The sequence below is a fragment of the Tachysurus fulvidraco genome, chromosome 14, assembly GCF_022655615.1.
Source record: "Tachysurus fulvidraco isolate hzauxx_2018 chromosome 14, HZAU_PFXX_2.0, whole genome shotgun sequence".
In the NCBI taxonomy this organism is placed as follows: Eukaryota; Metazoa; Chordata; class Actinopteri; order Siluriformes; family Bagridae; genus Tachysurus; species Tachysurus fulvidraco.
In genome coordinates this window covers 15,074,208-15,094,241 of record NC_062531.1, presented here as the reverse complement: position 1 = coordinate 15,094,241, position 20,034 = coordinate 15,074,208, and the positions used below count along the sequence as shown (strand labels likewise).

The 20,034-nt window shown below is 42.5% G+C and overlaps 1 protein-coding gene across 1 annotated transcript in view; it reads right to left on the bottom strand.

Moving 5' to 3' along the window:
- The window catches only part of mtmr3 (myotubularin related protein 3), a 39,266-nt gene that overhangs the window by 7,817 nt on the left and 11,415 nt on the right, over positions 1 to 20,034 (bottom strand). Inside the window, 12 exon segments of the mRNA XM_047799955.1 lie at positions 3,981 to 4,069; positions 4,551 to 4,661; positions 4,840 to 5,714; positions 8,120 to 8,294; positions 11,746 to 11,931; positions 13,351 to 13,546; positions 17,302 to 17,413; positions 17,643 to 17,774; positions 17,882 to 18,042; positions 18,235 to 18,348; positions 18,628 to 18,724; positions 19,031 to 19,188. Coding sequence (XP_047655911.1) covers positions 3,981 to 4,069; positions 4,551 to 4,661; positions 4,840 to 5,714; positions 8,120 to 8,294; positions 11,746 to 11,931; positions 13,351 to 13,546; positions 17,302 to 17,413; positions 17,643 to 17,774; positions 17,882 to 18,042; positions 18,235 to 18,348; positions 18,628 to 18,724; positions 19,031 to 19,188 — 2,406 coding nt within the window.

Sequence of the window (20,034 nt, the reverse complement as noted above, 5' to 3'; positions counted from 1 at the left end):
GTGCTGAGTGTTTTGATATGTCACATGTCCACGTTGTGCAAATTTTTAATTTTCACGTGTCGTCACGTGTCGTCACGTGTTCGTTTGTTTTGGGGGCGGGGCTACATGTGACGTCACGTGACGTGACCAGAATACCCCTGGGGCAGTTCCCCTCAATGTGCTGAGTGTTTTGATATGTCACATGTCCATGTTGTGCAAATTTTTGATTTCGCTTGTTTTGGGGGCGGAGCTACATGTGACGTCAAGTGACGTGACCAGAATACCCCTGGGGCAGTTCCCCTCAATGTGCTGAGTGTTTTGATATGTCACATGTCCATGTTGTGCAAATTTTTGATTTCGTTTGTTTTGGGGGCGGGGCTACACGTGACGTAACGTGACGTGACCAGAATACCCGTTGGGCAGTTCCCCTCAATGTGCTGAGTGTTTTGATATGTCACATGTCCATGTTGTGTAAATTTTTGGGGCTACATGTGACATCACGTGACGTCTGACCATAATATCCGTGGGGCAGTTCTCCTCATTGTGCTGAGTGTTTTGATATGTCACATGTCCATGTTCAGCAAATTTTTAATTTTCACGTGTCGTCACGTGTCGTCACGTGACGTGGCCAGAATACCCCTGGGGCAATTCCCCTCATTGTGCTGGGTGTTTTGATATGTCACATGTCCATGTTGTGCAAATCTTTGATTTCGCTTGTTTTGGGGGCGGGGCTACACGTGACGTCACGTGACGTGACCAGAATACCCGTTGGGCAGTTCCCCTCAATGTGCTGAGTGTTTTGATATGTCACATGTTCATGTTGTGCAAATTTTTGATTTCGTTTGTTTTGGGGGCGGGGCTACATGTGACGTCACGTGACGTGACCAGAATACCCCTGGGGCAGTTCCCCTCAATGTGCTGAGTGTTTTGATATGTCACATGTCCATGTTGTGCAAATTTTTGATTTCGTTTGTTTTGGGGGCGGGGCTACACGTGACGTCACGTGACCAGAATACCCGTTGGGCAGTTCCCCTCAATGTGCTGAGTGTTTTGATATGTCATGTCCATGTTGTGCAAATTTTTGATTTCGCTTGTTTTGGGGGCGGGGCTACACGTGACATCACGTGACGTGACCAGAATACCCGTGGGGCAGTTCCCCTCATTGTGCTGAGTGTTTTGATATGACATGTCCATGTTGTGCAAATTTTTTATTTTCACGTGATGACACGTGTCGTCACGTGACGTGGCCAGAATAACCGTGGGGCAGTTCCCCTCATTGTACTGAGTGTTTTGATATATCACATGTTCATGTTGTGCAAATTTTTGATTTCGCTTGTTTTGGGGGCGGGGCTACACGTGACGTCATGTGGTGTTGTGAGACGTCACCAAAATACCCGGTGGGGTGCCAATACTTTTGGCAAAAAGTGGCTACTAAGGGTTTGGACATTTCATGTCAATACTGCAGTCATTATGGGATTATACTTATTATACTGCATAGAACAGTACATGCAATTCTTAATGTTGGATGTATTGTGTGTGTGAGAGCTTAGAGGACTTTTCGGAATTCCCTATTCAAGTCTATGGGATGTTCGATCGTCGACTACGGGAAAACCGAAAAGTCCATCGGAACTCCGGAACAAAAATTTGGTCCGGAGTAAGGTCCTAAAGAACCTGTCCGAGTTCGGTGTAAATCGCTCGAAAACTTGCCGAGTTATAAACCTCAAAAGTTTATAATGGAAGTCTATGGAAAAAAAAGGCCACTTTGAGCTTCCGTACCGGGAATGCCGGAATTCCGATCACTTAGAAAAATAGAAGCAACTTCACACCAGGGTCTACGACATATAATAATAATAATAATAATAATAATAATAATAATAATAATAATAATAATAATAATAATAAGCTTGTAACGGAAATCAGAATGTTGGCTTCTACAAAGCCAACATAATAAATGCTGTAGAAGTGCAGTTCATTATTAGTTCATGTTAAGTAATGTGGTAACTAATGTCAACTAATGAACCTTTATTATAAAGTTTTAGAAAAAAAAACTGTCCAAGGGTGGATTCGAACCCCGAATCTCTGCATGCTAAACGGATTCGCTATCCACTATGCCATCCAGGAACACGAGAAAGCCTTTGCGGTTTTATGTATTAATTCACTAATGTGAAGAATGGCGCGTCTAATTGTACCCAAGCTTTATTATATTAAAGTCATTCTTGTCATTTTTTGTGATATACGTGTCATATCATGTCAAAAGAAATTATGTAATGTGAGGAGACAAAGAAAAAATGCGCTTAATTTTAATTAATGGGTGGCTCTTAAAAGAGCCGTTGCTGTTCTTAAAAGGACATTAGTTTAAAGTGAAATAAAAAATTATAAAAATTACACTGATAGTTGAAAACAACAAAAAGTTATACAAATGGCAGAAACAACAACATATGTGACCGCCGTGCTGTCCAAGGCACGCGACCACTAGGTTTAAGCATTAAATACACGGTTAAATGTTATATTGTTTGAAAGCTTAGACTCTCGGGATTTTATTAAGCCCACACACAAAGCATAATATGATTTATAGCCATCATACTAATTTAATCCAACTTGATAGTCACCGGAAATAGGCGGCGCTTACCTTTCTTCACTGGGGTAATATTTTCCAAAACAAATGCTTGTAAAAAATCCCCAAGAGTCTAAGGAACTGGAATATGTAAGCCTTTTAATCCAAAACGCTTTAATCCAAAACGCGTTTCTGACCGAAATGTGTAAACAACAATCCACGTCCGTCCTTTGTTTTCGGCTCTCACTTTATTTTCCAAAACAAATGCTTGTAAAAATCCCCAAGAGTCTAAGGAACTGGAATATGTAAGCCTTTTAATCCAAAACGCTTTAATCCAAAACGCGTTTCTGACCGAAAAATGTACTCCTAGTCCTGTACTTCCAACGTTGTGTGATCTGACAGATTCACTGGTGTCTGCTGCCCTCTTTTGGATGTTAGCACATCTACAGAGAGATTCCCCATTCAAGTCTATGTGGAAAAAACACCCCTTTGAACTTCCATACTGGGAATTCTGGAATTCTGATCGCTTACAAAATAGATAGCACACCTCTCCTTAATGAGCCGGTCGATTTGACACCTCATTTATGGGTCTAGGACAAAAGCTGCGGGTCAAGTTACGCACCGAAAAAGTGTCCGGAAGAAGAAGAAGAAGAAGAAGAAGAAGAAGAAGAAGAAGAAGAAGAAGTATGCAAGAGAATAAGAATGTGCTTTAGCAAGCACATTAATAATAATAATAATAATAATAATAATAATAATAATAAGTATGCAAGAGAATAAGAATGTGCTTTGCAAGCACATTAATAATAATAATAATAATAATAATAATAATAATAATAATAATAATAATAATAAGTATGCAAGAGAATAAGAATGTGCTTTAGCAAGCATATTAATAAGTATGCAAGAGAATAAGAATGTGCTTTAGCAAGCACATTAATAAGTATGCAAGAGAATAAGAATGTGCTTTAGCAAGCACATTAATAATAAGTATGCAAGAGAATAAGAATGTGCTTTGCAAGCACATTAATAATAATAATAATAATAATAATACTAATAATAATAATAATAATAATAATAAGTATGCAAGAGAATAAGAATTTGCTTTGCACGCACATTAATAATAATAAGTATGCAGGAGAATAAGAATGTGCTTTGCAAGCACAATAATAATAATAATAATAATAATAAGTATGCAAGAGAATAAGAATGTGCTTTGCAAGCACATTCATAATAACAACAACAACAACAACAACAACAACAACAATAATAATAATAATAATAATAATAATAATAATAATAATAATAAGTATGCAAGAGAATAAGAATGTGCTTGCAAGTGCTTACTAATAAGCTTATAATGGAAATCAGAATGTTGGCTTCTACAAAGCCAACATAATTACCCTAAGAACATCTTAGACACCCAGGACAGTGGAAATCTTATGTATACTTGCAATGGTGCTTCCTAGTGACCAGCCAAAATCCTTTCTAACAGCCATAACACTGTGCAGCTAGATGATCAGGATACCACAGGGTCATCTGCAAAATTATTATTATGTAATTTTTGCATGTTTTTTTGTTTTATTGTTATAGGTAATACAAGAATAAGTAGATAATTTAAGATAGCACTTCTATTTATTATCAAATAATTCTACAAAATAATTTTATCACAAACTGTAATTTTCGTTAATTGTTGTAGCCATGTGCTGAGATCTCATTTCACACCGCAATTTGTAACTGACCATAATGTAACTGACCATACTAGTCAGAAGGTACATACAAAAAAAAAGACTAAATGCAGTGCAAATTAAACATAGCTTTTCAAATACATTTAAAGAAACATTAATAATTAGAATTATTAATAATATTAAATTAATAATCTGTTTAAAACTATCTGTTTTGTCCAAAAATCTGGCATTTTACTGAAATGATTGTTTAGCTAAGCACAACAACTCTAACCTTTTTAATCTTCTACAGAAATATTGAAATACAGCACAAAATTCATCATAAAGTCTACTGCCTCCGTGTCTTGTTGGTCCACTTGCTCCCAGTTGATCTCGGAGAAGAGTTCTATGCTGCAGCGTGACAGACAGTTTGGGTCCAGGTTAATGTCAGGATCTGCAAATGAGGTCTAACAAAGATAAGAGAAGTGAAAATGGTAAAGAAATGAGCAAAGAACAACCTGGTCTTGGCAAAATAAATAGCATAATGGCACTACAATATATGGGATACCTAAATCCAGCTTAAATCAGAATAAACCTTCAGGATAATCCCCTTAATTTGATTTAAAAAAAAAAAAAAAAGCTCACCATTAAATCTCCTAGGTCACCATTGAGGCAGTGCTGGGTTGTGGTGGGATGCCGGCTCTGCAGCTGGCTCCACAAATCTTGCACCTGTCTTTTGAGTGTCTCAACTTCAAGCTAGTGACCAGCCTCTATCTGGCACAGGCGCTGCTGCATGACATCTGTGTGCAGGGTGAGGCCATCATCATCAAGACGGCTGGGGCCTGAATGCATGCAGCCTTGAGCAGAGAAGCTGCTGATGTTCAGACTCAGAAGAGTATGTTGGGTAAAAGGAACAGGTTCAGAGGTATCACCATTACACATGGAGTGGAGGGGTTTAGCAGAAGTGAAAGAGAGAAGTAGGTCACCGAGGGATGGGTGCTTGCTGGTTCCATTTAGCATTATGGAAGTACTTTCTGGCTCAATATTTGACTCTGGGCGTGTGGGTTCGGTTTTAGGCTGTGCAGAAATAGCCATGGGTACAAGAGTCTCTGATTGGATGCCCAAATCTTCAGTTAGGGTTTCTGTGGAGCTTTCCAGGACAGAAAGAAATTTCTCAGCCACCTCTGTAACAGGCCTGGTAGTTTCTGGAACCAGACAGAGAACTTGTTGCTCGTTAATAAACTCTTCTCCATAGCTATTTCTGAAATTGTCGATGGCAGTGGGTAGAGCACAAGTAAGACTAAAACTGCTAAGATTTCGGGCCTCATTTGCTGTGCATTCGTTTAAAACATCTTCCAGAATCTGGACTGATTCCTTGTTCTGAGTGGCTTTATCTAAGGCATGAAGTGACTGAACCACGGAATCACATGATTTCTCAATCACTTCAGAAGGTTGACACTGAACATCACTGAATTTTGTCTCATTTGGACTTTCAGCACTGTCATCTTCAGCATAATCACCTTAAGGCACCTTTGGTATTGGTCATTTACAATATTGTTACTTGTATACATATTGTTACTTTATTATTTATTTTAAGCATCTGTTTTGCAGTAGTGTCTGATTGCTCGGTCTCTTGTCTGGCACACATGCACTTTATGTGGATTTTAGGATTTTTTTAGTACGTATCTCTTGTCTGGCACTGTTTGCACTAGTTACATATTCTAAATAAACTACAAACACAAAATATACACATTTATTTTGTCTTCACATTTTTTCTTGTAACTTCTCTCTCAGTCACACACTTACCTGAAACGCTCATTATGCAGCTCATTATGCGGGCCTTTGTCTTCTCAGGTGTGAATTACATTAATATGCATGATAGTTGATGCCTACTTGCATATGCCCTTTTCAAACAAAAAGTGTCTTATAAAATTTAAATCAATATATTGTTTTCTGTGAGCGAGTAAACAAGATGATTTTCACATCATTTTGAAGCAAAAACACTAGGATACAAGATCCAGTTCTCAAAAGTCCTGTGAACCAATGTTCTGTATGTGTTTTATGGCCTTATTCAAGTGATTTAAAATGTTTCATTTTTCACTAAACATGCATAAACATTGTTTTCTCAAAAACACAATCATGTACATACATGCTGCTCACATATTATTGTAGTTTGTGTTGATTACAGTGATATTAGACTTTAGCCATTTATATCTTCATAAGCAACTGAAAAAAGCACAAATGTCAGGGACAATGACAAAACAATGACAAAACTTCTCCAGGCCCAAAAATACCCTTAGACCCCAGAGGGTTAATACCTCTGAAGGTGTGAATCAAACTGTTCAGGAAACTTGCATGAATTCATAAATGGCTCAGCTACTGTCTGGTTTGGAAACTGCACCATATCGGATCGCAAGTCCCTGCAGCGGTTAGTGAGGACAGCTGAGAAGATCATTGGAGTCTCTCTTCCCTCTATCATGGACATTTACACAACACGCTGCATCCATGAAGGCAACAGCATTGTAGATGACCCCCCCCCCCACACACACACACTCTTCATCCTCCTGCCCTAATCAGACTCCATAATAACTGAACTGTACTGAGCACAACACACACATGCACATCAACTGTATGGACTGCACAGACCTACACCAAATACACACTCCTCCAATATACATCTATTAAACTGTTTACATGCTGTTTTGTACACTGTTTTGGCTCTTTGCAAATGCTGTCTCACATGTCAGTTGATTTGCACAATACACTACAATACCTCATATAACTGCTGCTAAAATACTGTGTTAATTCCAGTTATTCTGTACACGCAATATTGTTTGAACATACAGTATTTACACTGTATGTGAAAATCAAAATTTGCACATTATGGACATGTGACATATCAAAACACTCAGCACAATGAGAGGAACTGCCTCACGGCTATTCGGATCATGTCACATGCTCATGTTTGATCGCCCCCAAAAGTATTGGCACCCTAGCGGTCCATTAGCTTTCACAATCTTTCTGTCCACTCGCCTCCAAAAAGCACCGGCCTTTGCGAATACTTGCACCTTCAAAGCCAACATCAAAGTTTGTTGCGACGAACTTTACAAATCTAGTTTTTTTTTTTTTCTTAGCCGGCTTTTTACTAAAAAAAAAAATGCGGCCTAGGGCGTTCGAGCCACATGCACCAAATTCGGATATGTCGTAGACCCTGGTCTGAAGTTGCTCCTACTTTTCTAAGCGATCGGAATTCCGGCATTCCTGGTACAGAAGCTCAAAAGTGGCCTTTTTTCCCATAGACTTCCATTATAAAATTTGGAGGTTTATAACTCAGCAAGTTTTCGAGCGATTTACACCAAACTCGGAAAGGTTCTTTAGGACCTTACTCCGGACGAAGTTTTATTTCGGGGTTCCGACAAAACTTTTGGTTTTCCCGTAGTCGACGATCAAACATCCCATAGACTTGAATGGGGAATTCCGAAAATTCCTCTAAGCTCTCACACATGCAGCGTGCGCAGAGCTCAGGCATGGCTTCTGTTCTGTGTTCTATGCAGTATAATAATAAGTAGAATCCCATAATGACTGCAATATTGACATGAAATGTCCAAACCCTCAGTAGCCACTTTTCGCCAAAAGTATAGGCATCCCAACGGGTATTCTGGTGACATCACGTGACGTCATGTGTAGCCCCGCCACCAAAATAAGCAAAATCAAAAATTTGCACAACATGGACATGTCATATATCAAAACTCTGAGCCCAATGAGGGGAAGTGCCTCACGTGTATTCTGGTCACATCACGTGACATCACCTGATGTCACATGACCTCATGTGTAAATCAAAAATTTGCACATTATGGACATGTGACATATCAAAACACTCAGCACAATGAGAGGAACTGCCTCCATCTACATCAGCGAATCATACACACCATCTCTGACTGTGATGAATAGAGCATGTTTTTGAAGGAACAGGTAGCTGGGTGCAGCAGAGACCACACAGAACAAGTTCTCTCTTGGATGTGTTGGTCTTCTCTTTCCTTATTACTGTTACACAGGAACGTGCCAAACAAACATGAGTATGTGTGCTGCACCAGCTTAACCTAAAACACACCCACACACAACATTTTAACATATTGCATTAAATTTAACATTCAATTCAATTTAAAGAGACTTCTGTCTGTGAAGTGTGTGAACTGAGAGGCAGACCTATAATTCATTTAAATGGAACAGTGACTGCTGCCTGGCAACAAATGAATTAATTTTTTTCATTCATCCATCCATCCATCCATTTTCTACCGCTTATCCGGGGCCGGGTCGCGGGGGCAGCAGTCTAAGCAGGGATGCCCAGACTTCCCTCTCCCCAGACACTTCCTCCAGCTCTTCCGGGGGAATACCGAGGCGTTCCCAGGCCAGCCGAGAGACATAGTCCCTCCAGCGTGTCCTAGGTCTTCCCCGGTTGGACATGCCCGGAACACCTCCCCAGGGAGGCGTCCAGGAGGCATCCGAAACAGATGCCCGAGCCACCTCAGCTGACCCCTCTCAATGTGGAGGGGCAGCGGCTCTACTCTGAGCTCCTCCCGAGTGACTGAGCTCCTCACCCTATCTCTAAGGGTGTGCCCAGCCACTCTGCGGAGGAAACTCATTTCGGCCGCCTGTATCCGGGATCTTGTCCTTTCGGTCATGACCCAAAGCTCATGGCCATAGGTGAGGGTAGGAACGTAGATCGACTGGTAAATAGAGAGCTTTGCCTTGTGGCTCAGCTCTTTCTTCACCACAACAGATCGGTATATCGACCGCATCACTGCGGAAGATACACCGATCCGCCTGTCGACCTCCCGCTCCATCCTTCCCTCACTCGTGAACAGGACCCCAAGATACTTAAACTCCTCCACTTGAGGCAGGAACTCTCCACCAACCTGAAGAGGGCAAGCCACCCTTTTCCGGCTGAGAACCATGGCCTCGGACTTGGAGGTGCTGATTCTCATCCCCGCCGCTTCACACTCGGCTGCAAACCGTCACAGTGCATGCTGAAGGTCCTGATTTGAAGAAGCCAACAGGACAACATCATCTGCAAAAAGCAGAGACGAAATCCTGTGGTCCCCAAACCTGACTCCCTCCGGCCCCCGACTGCGCCTAGAAATCCTGTCCATATAAATAATGAACAGGACCGGTGACAAAGGGCAGCCCTGCCGGAGTCCAACATGCACCGGGAACAAGTCTGACTTACACCCGGCAATGCGAACCAAACTCCTGCTCCGGTCATATAGGGACCGGACAGCCCTTAACAGAGGGCCCCGGACCCTATACTCCCAGAGCACCCCCCACAGGCCATCACGAGGGACACAGTCAAATGCCTTCTCCAGATCCAAAAAACACATGTGGACTGGTTGGACAAACTCCCATGAACCCTCCAGCAACCTGGTGAGGGTATAGAGATGGTCCAGTGTTCCACGACCAGGACGAAACCCGCATTGTTCCTCCTGAATCCAAGGTTCGACTATCGGCCGAATTCTCCTCTCCAGTACCCTGGCATAGACTTTTCCGGGGAGGCTGAGGAGTGTGATCCCCCTATAGTTGGAACACACCCTCCGGTCCCCCTTCTTAAACAGAGGGACCACCCCAGTCTGCCAGTCCAGAGGCACTGTCCCCAACCGCCACGCGATGTTGCAGAGGCGTGTCAGCCAAGACAGCCCCACAACATCCAGAGACTTAAGGTACTCAGGGCGGATCTCATCCACCCCCGGTGCCTTGCCACTGAGGAGCTTCTCAACTACCTCAGTGACCTCAGCTTGGGGGATCGACGAGTCCACAACCGAGCCCTCCACCTCTGCTTCCTCAATGGAAGACATGTTGGTGGGGTTGAGGAGATCCTCGAAGTACTCCTTCCACCGTCCGAGGATGTACTGCTTCCCCCTCCTGAGACGCCGGACGGTTTGCCAGAATTTCTTCGAGGCCAACCGATAGTCCTTCTCCATGGCCTCACCGAACTCCTCCCAGACCCGAGTTTTTGCCTCTGCAACCACCCGGGCTGAAGCTCGCTTGGCCCTCCGGTAACTATCAGCTGCCTCCGGAGTCCCCCGAGCCAACCAGGCTCGATAGGACTCCTTCTTCAGCTTGACGGCATCCCTTACTTCCGGGGTCCACCACCGGGTTCGGGGATTGCCACCACGACAGGCACCGGAGGCCTTACGGCCACAGCTCCGTGCGGCTGCATCAACAATGGAGGTGGAGAACATGGTCCACTCGGACTCAATGTCTCCAACCTCCCTCGGGATCTGGTTGAAGCTCTGCCGGAGGTGAGGGTTGAAGATCTCTCTGACAGGAGACTCTGCCAAACGTTCCCAACGGACCCTCACAGTACGTTTGGGTCTGCCAAGTCTGTCCAACTTCCTCCCCTGCCATCGGACCCAACTCACCACCAGGTGGTGATCAGTTGACAGCTCCGCCCCTCTCTTTACCCGAGTGCCCAAGACATACGGCCGGAGGTCAGATGAAACAACCACAAAGTCGATCATCGACTTCCGACCTAGGGTGTCCTGGTGCCATGTGTACTGATGGACACCCTTATGCTTGAACATGGTGTTTGTTATGGATAAACTGTGACTAGTACAGAAGTCCAATAACAGAACACCACTCGGGTTGAGCGTTGAAGTCCCCCAGTAGAACGACGGAGTCCCCAGTCGGGGCACTTTCTAGCACCCCTTCCAGAGACGCCAAGAAGGTCGGGTACTCTACACTGCCATTTGGCCCATAAGCACAAATAACAGTGAGAGACCTCTCCCCGACCCGAAGGCGCAGGGAAACGACCCTCTTGTTCACCGGGGTGAACTCCAACACATGGCTGCTGAGCTGGGGGGCTATGAGCAAGCCCACACCAGCCCGCCGCCTCTCACCGCGGGCAACTCCAGAGTAGTAGAGAGTCCAGCCTCTCTCCAGGAGTTGGGTTCCAGAGCCCAAGCTGTGCGTGGAGGCGAGCCCAACTATCTCTAGTCGGTATCTCTCAACCTCCCGCACCAGCTCAGGCTCCTTCCCCCCCAGCGAGGTGACATTCCATGTCCCTAGAGTCAGATTCCGTGTCCGGAGATTGGGTCGCCGAGGCTCCCGCCTTCGACTGCCACCCAATCCACATTGCACCAGCCCCTTACGGTTTCTCCTGCAGGTGGTGGGCCCACAGGAGATCGGCCCCACGTCGCTCCTTTGGGCTGAGCCCGGCCGGGCCCCGTGGGGTAAGACCCGGCCACCAGGCGCTCGCATGCGAGCCCCAACCCCGGGCCTGGCTCCAGGGTGGGGCCCCGGTTGCGCCATACCGGGCGACGTCACGGACCTTGTTATTATTTTCTTCATAAAGGGTTTTTGAACCGTTCTTTGTCTGGCCTGTCACCTAGGACCTGTTTGCCTTGGGAGACCCTACCAGGGGCAGAAAGCCCCAGTCAACATAGCTCCTAGGATCATTCAGGCACGCAAACCCCTCCACCACAATAAGGTGGCGGTTCAAGGGGTTTTTTCATTCAGTCTAACTAAATTTGTAATCAATGACAGCATGAAAATTACCAAAAAGGCTTCATTGAACTCAAATGAGCAGGGGAACTGTCTCTGGAGCTGCTGCACACAGTCCAGCCATTGCAGGAACACTGGGCATCGCTCATTCAGATCCTCTGCATTCTCTCCATGTCCGCAGTGGTCAGCAAACGTATGACCAAAATCAAGCCATTCCATCTCTACCAAGACTTGAAAACCCTAAGTATCACAGAAGTCAGATGTTTTTAAAGCAATAATACTACATACAACTCATTTTGTAGTATTTTTTGATGTTAACAAACATGTTTGCATCAAGTATATTAGTCTTTCACCATACAAAGAAAACAATCTAACAATATACATATACCGTTTGCAATAGAGCCATTTCAAGAACACACTCATTCCCCTTATGATCTGTCTATTTAAAATGCTATGTGTGGCAGCAAAGCCCCTTATGAAGAATTCAAAATCAATGTCCGTGATGTCGCCTGGGTGGCTGGGTCTTACCCCACGAGGCCCGGCCGGGCTCAGCCCGAAAGAGCCCCACGTCGCTCTTTCGGGCTCAGCCCGAAAGAGTGACGTGGGGCCGATCTCCCGTGGGCCCACCACCTGCAGGAGGAACCGTGAGGGGCCAGTGCATTGTGGATTGGGTGGCAGTCGAAGGCAGTGGCCTCGGCAACCCAATCTCCGGACACGTAATCTTGCTCTGGGACATGGAATGTCACCTCGCTGGGGGGAAGGAGCCTGAGCTGGTGCGGGAGGCTGAGAGATACCGACTAGAGATAGTTGGGCTCGGCTCCACGCACAGCTTGGGCTCTGGAACCCAACTCCTCGATCGAGAGGAGTCAGCTGAGGTGGCTCGGTCATCTGTTTCGGATGCCTCCTGGACGCCTCCCCGGGGAGGTGTTCCGGGCATGTCCAACCGGGAGGAGACCCCGGGGAAGACCTAGGACACGCTGGAAGGATTATGTCTCTCGGCTGGCCTGGGAATGCCTCGGTATTCCCTCGGAAGAGCTGGAGGAAGTGTCTGTGGAGAGGGAAGTCTCGGCATCCCTGCTTAGTCTGCTGCCCCCGTGACCCGGCCCCGGATAAGCGGTAGCAGATGGATGGATGGATGGATGTGTGGCAGCATAAAAAAATCACATGGTAAGATTTGAGTCTATTATATAGAATTAGGTGTCTGATTTGCACATCAACCATAAGTAATAGATAACATTCTGTCTGTAACAAGTCTGGTGACACCAAAAATAAAAAATGAGAAAATATCATGAACACAAAGATTTCATACCAATGTGATTTTCTAGAACTTGCTGAACTAATGTAACTCCATTAATTGAATATACAATTGCCCCAAATTAAAGATTAACAATTTGTTAACTCTACGGCTATCTGAATAAATATTTAGGCAAAAGGCACATGACCATTGAATATCTTATTTGAAAGGAGTCAGCCACAAAAGATAATAAAGATACTGCTAAAAACGTACTAACATTTTTATTTTTATCTTGGTAAAATCCTGGACCAAAGTCAGGATTTAAATTTTTTTTTTCCTATGATTTAAGATTTAAAAGACCCCTTTAAAAAATGCCCATCTAAAACCATGTGTCCCTTTCTTCTTCTAAGAATGACTAAGCTGACCTCTATTGTGCGATAGTAAGGGTCCAACAGGAGTTTGGACAGTGCCGCTATCTATGGTGTACGATCCCAGCCATCTGAGCAATGCACCAACACGGGTCTGTGCTCACGATCCACAGCGTTCACCACTAACAGAGCAGCCTTCAGAAGAAGAGACAAGTGCTGCAGCCACTTAGTGCTCTCCAGAGCAGACAGCCAGCTAAAGACACAAAACCACACTAAAAACCTATACATAATATGACCAAAAGTATGTGGACACCTAGCTGTTACACCCATATGTGGGCTTTCCTCCCATTTTGCCACAAAAGTAGAAGCACAGGATGGTATAGAATGTTGTTGTATTTACCATTTCCCTTCACTGGAAGTACAGGGCCTGGCCTAAACCTGTTTCCCTGGGCACAAAGTGATGTCCACAAATTCATAGTTTGTCATAGCTCACGGTTTGAGCCGAGGCCGACTCTAAGAATCCTGAGACATCTCCAGTTAGACTCTGTGATACTAAGGAGATCCGAAGTCCATGATCCTTACACCAATACAACATTTAACTGACTGTATATTACAATCACACCCCCAGTGTCACCCATATGAGAATGGGTTCCCCCTTGAGTCCGGTTCCTCTCAAGGTTTCTTCCTTACCAATTTAAGGGAGTTTTTCCTTGCCACTGCTGCCTGAGTCACCTCAGACTTGCTCATAGGGGAATAAATACATACACATTGTGAACTATATATATCTAATAATAATCTAGAATTTTTATTCTGTTAATTCTTATTTCTTTTATTATTCGTTATTTCCTTTATCATTAATTATGTTTACCTTCTGCTCGATGTTTATGTTCTGTAAAGCTGCTTTGAGACAATGTCTATTGTAAAAAGCGCTATACAAATAAACTTGAATTGAATTGAATTGAATGGTTTGCTAAAACTTGAGTGGTGTGTACAGAGGCCTGACCTTAAGCCCACTTAACACCTTTGGGACAAATTCTTTTGCCAGTTATGTGCCTCATCTGACATCAATTCCTGACCTCTCTACTGCAGGGTAAGTCCCTACAATCCCACTGTAAAAGCTAGTAGAGTGCGTTCCTATAGGAGTGGAACTTATTATAACACTAACAGGAATCTAAATCTGGAATGGGTTGAAAAGAACATATGGCTGTGATGGTCAGGTGTCCATACAATGTACATTATGGGCACTTCTACAGAGAGAAATTGCTTCATCCAGTTACCTAAGATTTATGAGTACAAAGGTTTGGGATTTTTATTTTACAATTCATCACCCATATAAAATTAATCTAATAACTGGTTATCTAAATAAGGGGATGTAAGGCATGATGTAAGGCAATAAGTAGAATACTTTATGCAACGTAAAATACAATACAATAATAAAAATAAAAAGACGCACTTTACTACCATTCACTATACTATCATTTCAAGCCTGTTCAGGGGTCTCATTTATAAAGCGCAAAGGTTTTCTGTGCAAAGGTTGTGATCTATAAAAAACAAACTTGTCGGGAAAATGAGCGCACCTTTAAGCAAACTTTGAGCTATGCGTACGCACATTCTGGAGACAAAGGGAATTGGCGACACAGATGGTGAGGTTGTGAACTGAAGTTAGATTGTAGAAAATTCATGTGAGAAGAATGATTATAAGAATTAATGACATTTCATTTTCACTCCATTTCATACATTATATCCACATTATCATGGTGTTATTTGTGCCGATTGTTTAGGCTACATACATCTAGTAAAATCCAAACGTAATTCAAAATGTATTAGAAATAAAATAATAATAATAATAAATCAGCGCTACTCCGTCCAGGGTGTATCCTGCCTCGATGCCCAATGGCACCTGAGGATAGGCCCCTTCTCCCCGTGACCCGAGTAGTTCGGATAAGTGGTAGAAGATGAATGAAATAATCACCGCTGCCTTACAGTCACATTGTCCATAACAGGAGCGCAGGAGGAGATGGCGCGTCTACATGTGATACAGAATAGCATGAAATACCCATGTATTAGAGAACTGCAGAACAGTGTAAAAACAAAATATTTTCCTTAATGTACATATATCATAAAATTTCAAAGTCTGCAAATACAGTCATGAAGCACAATCGCTACTCATCATCGGTCCTAACTATTACGGTGTTCATCACAAAACCGTCATGAAGTATGTGTTCACTATAACATTTCCGTCTTAAATTTTCACCCACAAATTAATTCTGTGATTTTGTCAAGGTGTTAATGATTAGTCTATTTGCTAGAAACATATAAATCCTCCGGTGACCCGGGTATGTAATGCTTCATGATGGCACTGCTGGCACTATTGGAGGATTTTGCCAATGGCAGAATAAGGAGAGAGCGAGTTTTCAGGGACCATGATGATTTCCTGGCCCATTATGATGACTGGCTATTAAGCTGATTTAGATTCCCTAGAGCTGTGCTCTTAGATCTATGCGTTGAATTGGGTCCAGTATTAGAGAGGGCAACACGCCAGAACCATGCCATCCCAGTCCAAATACAAGTCTTCACCACTCTGGGGTTATTGGCAACCGGCTGTTTCCAGCCGGAATTGGCAGACAGGTAAATTATTTATATAAAAAAAAACTATAAGTAATCCTCAACTTTGTGTCTAAGACCTTTTTGTATATGAAATAATTCTATTGGAATCTATCATCTCACCCTATAGGTCTGGTATATCACAGCCGTCCCTGAGTGCCATAATATCTGTCGTTTTGAATGGTATACTTAACATGGGTAGTTGATACATCAGGTTCCCCTACACTGTGCGAGACAGGCCGAAATTAAAATGTAATTTGCAGCAATGTCTGGTTTCCCAAATGTAATCGACGCAATTGACTGCACTCATGTTGCTATAAGGGCACCATCTGCAAATGAATTTGCGTATGTTAACAGAAAGCATGTGCATTCTATTAATGTGCAAATCATATGTGACTCCAACATGACCCTCACAATCATTGTGGCACGCTGGCATGGTTCAACACATGATTCCTTTATCTTGACACATAACAGTGTAGGGAACAGACTAAATGCAGGCGCAGTACGTGATGGCTGGCTTCTTGGTGAGTTTAACAATATTAAAAAAGTAGAAAATGTAACAATTTTGTGTTTAATATTATTATAACAATGTTACTTTTAATATAATTATAACCTGCAGGCGACAGTGTCTACCCCTGAGACGCTGGTTCCTCACACCATTTTTAAACACGCAGAGTGCAGAGGAAACTCATTATAACGAGGTCCACTCTCGTGCCCGCGCAGTGATTTGCATTGACTATTTATGGTTACAAATGGGCGTGTACAGGGCGGGATTTGAGGCTGGTTCACATACGCACATCTGCAGGTGATCTGTGATTTATAAAGGAAACATTGCTTACAGGTGTGCGTACGCACGGTTTTATACATCGGATTTTTTTTTGCCGTACGCCATTTTTGGCTTTTGAGCGTACGTAAACTTTTAGTAGGGATCCTACGCACAGTTTTATAAATGAGACCCCAGGACTATATTTCCTGTGCCTGTGGGTTTGAATGTGAAGAATAGAATTATAGAAGTGAAGAAGGGAAACCTAATGAAGCAGTGGTAAACATGTGTTTGTAGGGAAAATGAAACATGATGTGACTATAATAAAAACAATAATTAAACAAACTGAAAGATGTGGCAGTGCTGATGGTTAAAAAAAAACCTTTTAAGTGCTATTATATCATATACAAAAAAAATTACAATGGCAGCTATTCTTTAATAGTAAACAAACTACTGAACAAGCAAATAAGCATACAAAAATCAAAACTGTTTAATAATGTTACATACAAATGATTAAGATTATGGTTAGGTTGTCTTATTTTAAGCTTCCATCACAAACATCAAATATCAATATCAAATATCAAATATCATATCTAAAAGTTCTACTAGATCATCCCAAGTTTGGACACAGAAAGACTTACTTGGCTGGGTCGGGCATCTGAGCACAAAAGAATCGCAGAGACTGGAAACTCTTGCGAATGGTATGGATGTTAGCCATGCCCATGAAAAGCACTTCACAGTTAGGGTAGTATTCTAAAGGATGACAAGAACATAAAGCATTTAGCAATTAGGTTTTAAAGAGCCAAAGAACAGGACTGGGAAAATATACTTCTGTTTCCACTTGCCAGGAGGAAAAAACAATGAATTTATCATGCCCACTTGTGCAGCATCAACAAATACATGCAGCATTAAGCAATGCTGGGTTTCTGCATCTTGCATATGCTATATTAGGTAAAATCCTGACCAGAGACTTTATTTTTACCTGGACACTCACAGCCCCCTCCTTTGGCTCTGTTGGCCACTGCAGCAGCATAAGACCTGGCATCCAAAATCAGGAGCTTATGAGGTTGGATGGCCAAGGAATCCACCTCTGAACCGTTTGTCATGGAGGAGTCTAAAGCACAAAAATGAAGTATAGGAAAATAATTTCAGGCAGCAAGGTATTTGCTTGCATTGAAATAGAAATGCTGTGAAACTGTGAAGGCCCATTTTGGTATTCACAGAAGAATGGGCGATTTCGGAATGTTTTGTTTGAGCTGCTGTCCATGGAACATGCTCTGGCAATAGATTGTATCAGGTGCTCATCATCTGCATTCCTCCAGCCCCACCAGCTCACCTCTGGCTGGCTGCAGCGGGCTATCACTGTTCCTGTACTCTGATGCCTGCAGGTTGTGCAAATATCAAACCAAAATATTTTAGACCACACAACAGTGTAGCTGAGGACATTTTAGAGATGTATGGAAAATTCAGTGAGCAATACCCATTGGCTTTGTATGACTTTATGTACACATGTACATATTCACATGTTAAATGGGTGACATTAAGTGGCAGACAATGCTGAACTGTAGATCAACCTGTAAACCACAGCCGGAAACCTTTTCCAGGAGCGAAAGGCTGCCACATTCTCCAGCTCTTTATCAGTGATCCAGGCTGGTACAACAACTAGCTGCGGGTAACTGGAACACAGTCTGATAGCATCAGACAGAAGACACTGTTACCAGAATTTAAAATTGTGCTGAATGACATGTGCAGAAAGTAATCTAATCACAGCCTGCCCTGAAGTACAATGCTTCATCCATAATTAAATACAACAATGTTTCTGGGCCATAAGAAGAAATCCAATATTAATAACATAATAGAAAGCAATACACATGATCATTAAAACCTTACTAACGTTGTGTGAATGTGGATGGGCAGCGTATCAGATGTGAGGAATCACATCAAATTTCTGAGAATGAACAACTCACTTGTAATTATCATTGATCTCTGATATCCTCCACACATTCTGAGTGTCCAAGCCCATTCGTTTGACTTCACTGTGAAACCGAAAGATAACATGATCTCCTAGTGAAGAGAAAAGCAATTTAACCAGTGACAAAGGTATATAGCAGAAGGTCAAAATGGTCAAAGATGCAATTCAAAACAAAATATGTAAATGCTATTGAACAGCATCTTAAAAATATGAAAGGTACCAAGGGTTTCTGTTTTTTTTCTAAACTCAATCTAATATTTTTTGTTTTTCACTGATACTAGCTACAAAATATCAGCGTAATGTTAATAATTAATCTTTGTTTCATGTGTATGAATTTTGTAAATTACAAAAAACTACAGTAAAGCGAGGTGATGAAAACTGGGAGTTGGGGACAGTACCCGGCCTGCAGGGCTGCTCCTTCTCACTGCTGTAAGAGTCCATACACCAGGCATGAAAAGCAAAAGAGAAAAGCTCCTCCAACTGAGAAGGAGGCTGTGTCAATAAGGAAAGCCTCTTTAACCACTTCTGACACTGTTCAAATGTGGAGAACTTACACCTGTAGTCAAACACAATGCTCAGTTCACACATTGAATGAAAAAAAAATGCTATATACAAAAAACCTGATCTACTAGACATCGACGGTGTGACAGCCATGTTTGTATGGAGAGTTTCTTTTGTTATTTCTCTGTATTACCCATGAAGAACATTTGGCTGCATTTGGACCGCATTATGAAACTTCAAAATTGTTCTTTTTAACACACACATGCTCTCAATCTCACACAATTCAAAAATGTAATCTGGACTTGATGAAGATCTATTTAATCTTTCTTCACTGTACTCTGGGTTGGCTTACAAAAGGTGATGTGCTTTCCAGTTTTTTTCCAGTATGAGCTTTTGAATCGAATGAATCCATTTCTTGCAGAAAAACATAAAGCCTAACTGAGCTAATTTTTGGTTGATATGCTGCATTATCTTAAAGGACTTTTTGAAAGCATGTGGATAAGCAGCAGAGGTTGCACTTTCTGATAATTATGGACTTAAATTTGTTTTGAGGGAAGGAACCTTGATGTTTTGGAAGACTCTGCTGATGCAGAGATATCCCATTTTCAGTGGGGCTGCACTCAAACTATTGTCAATGTTTGGATCAACTTAAACTTGTTTTTTTTTAAACAATGGAAATCAAAGCATTGCTCCAACTGACAAACGTGAAATAATTACTTCAAGTATCCATAAATGAATTACAAGCCAGACCTCAAAAGGTTTGTGGATACCAAGGACTTCTAGGTGTCCTACAATTATACTTTATGTAATTAGACCTATAGATTATTGTAAGATATTCTTGTGTGGCTTCTGGCTCTTTTTTAGGGCTCATCATGTCAAACAGGTTTGCCACAACTGGTAT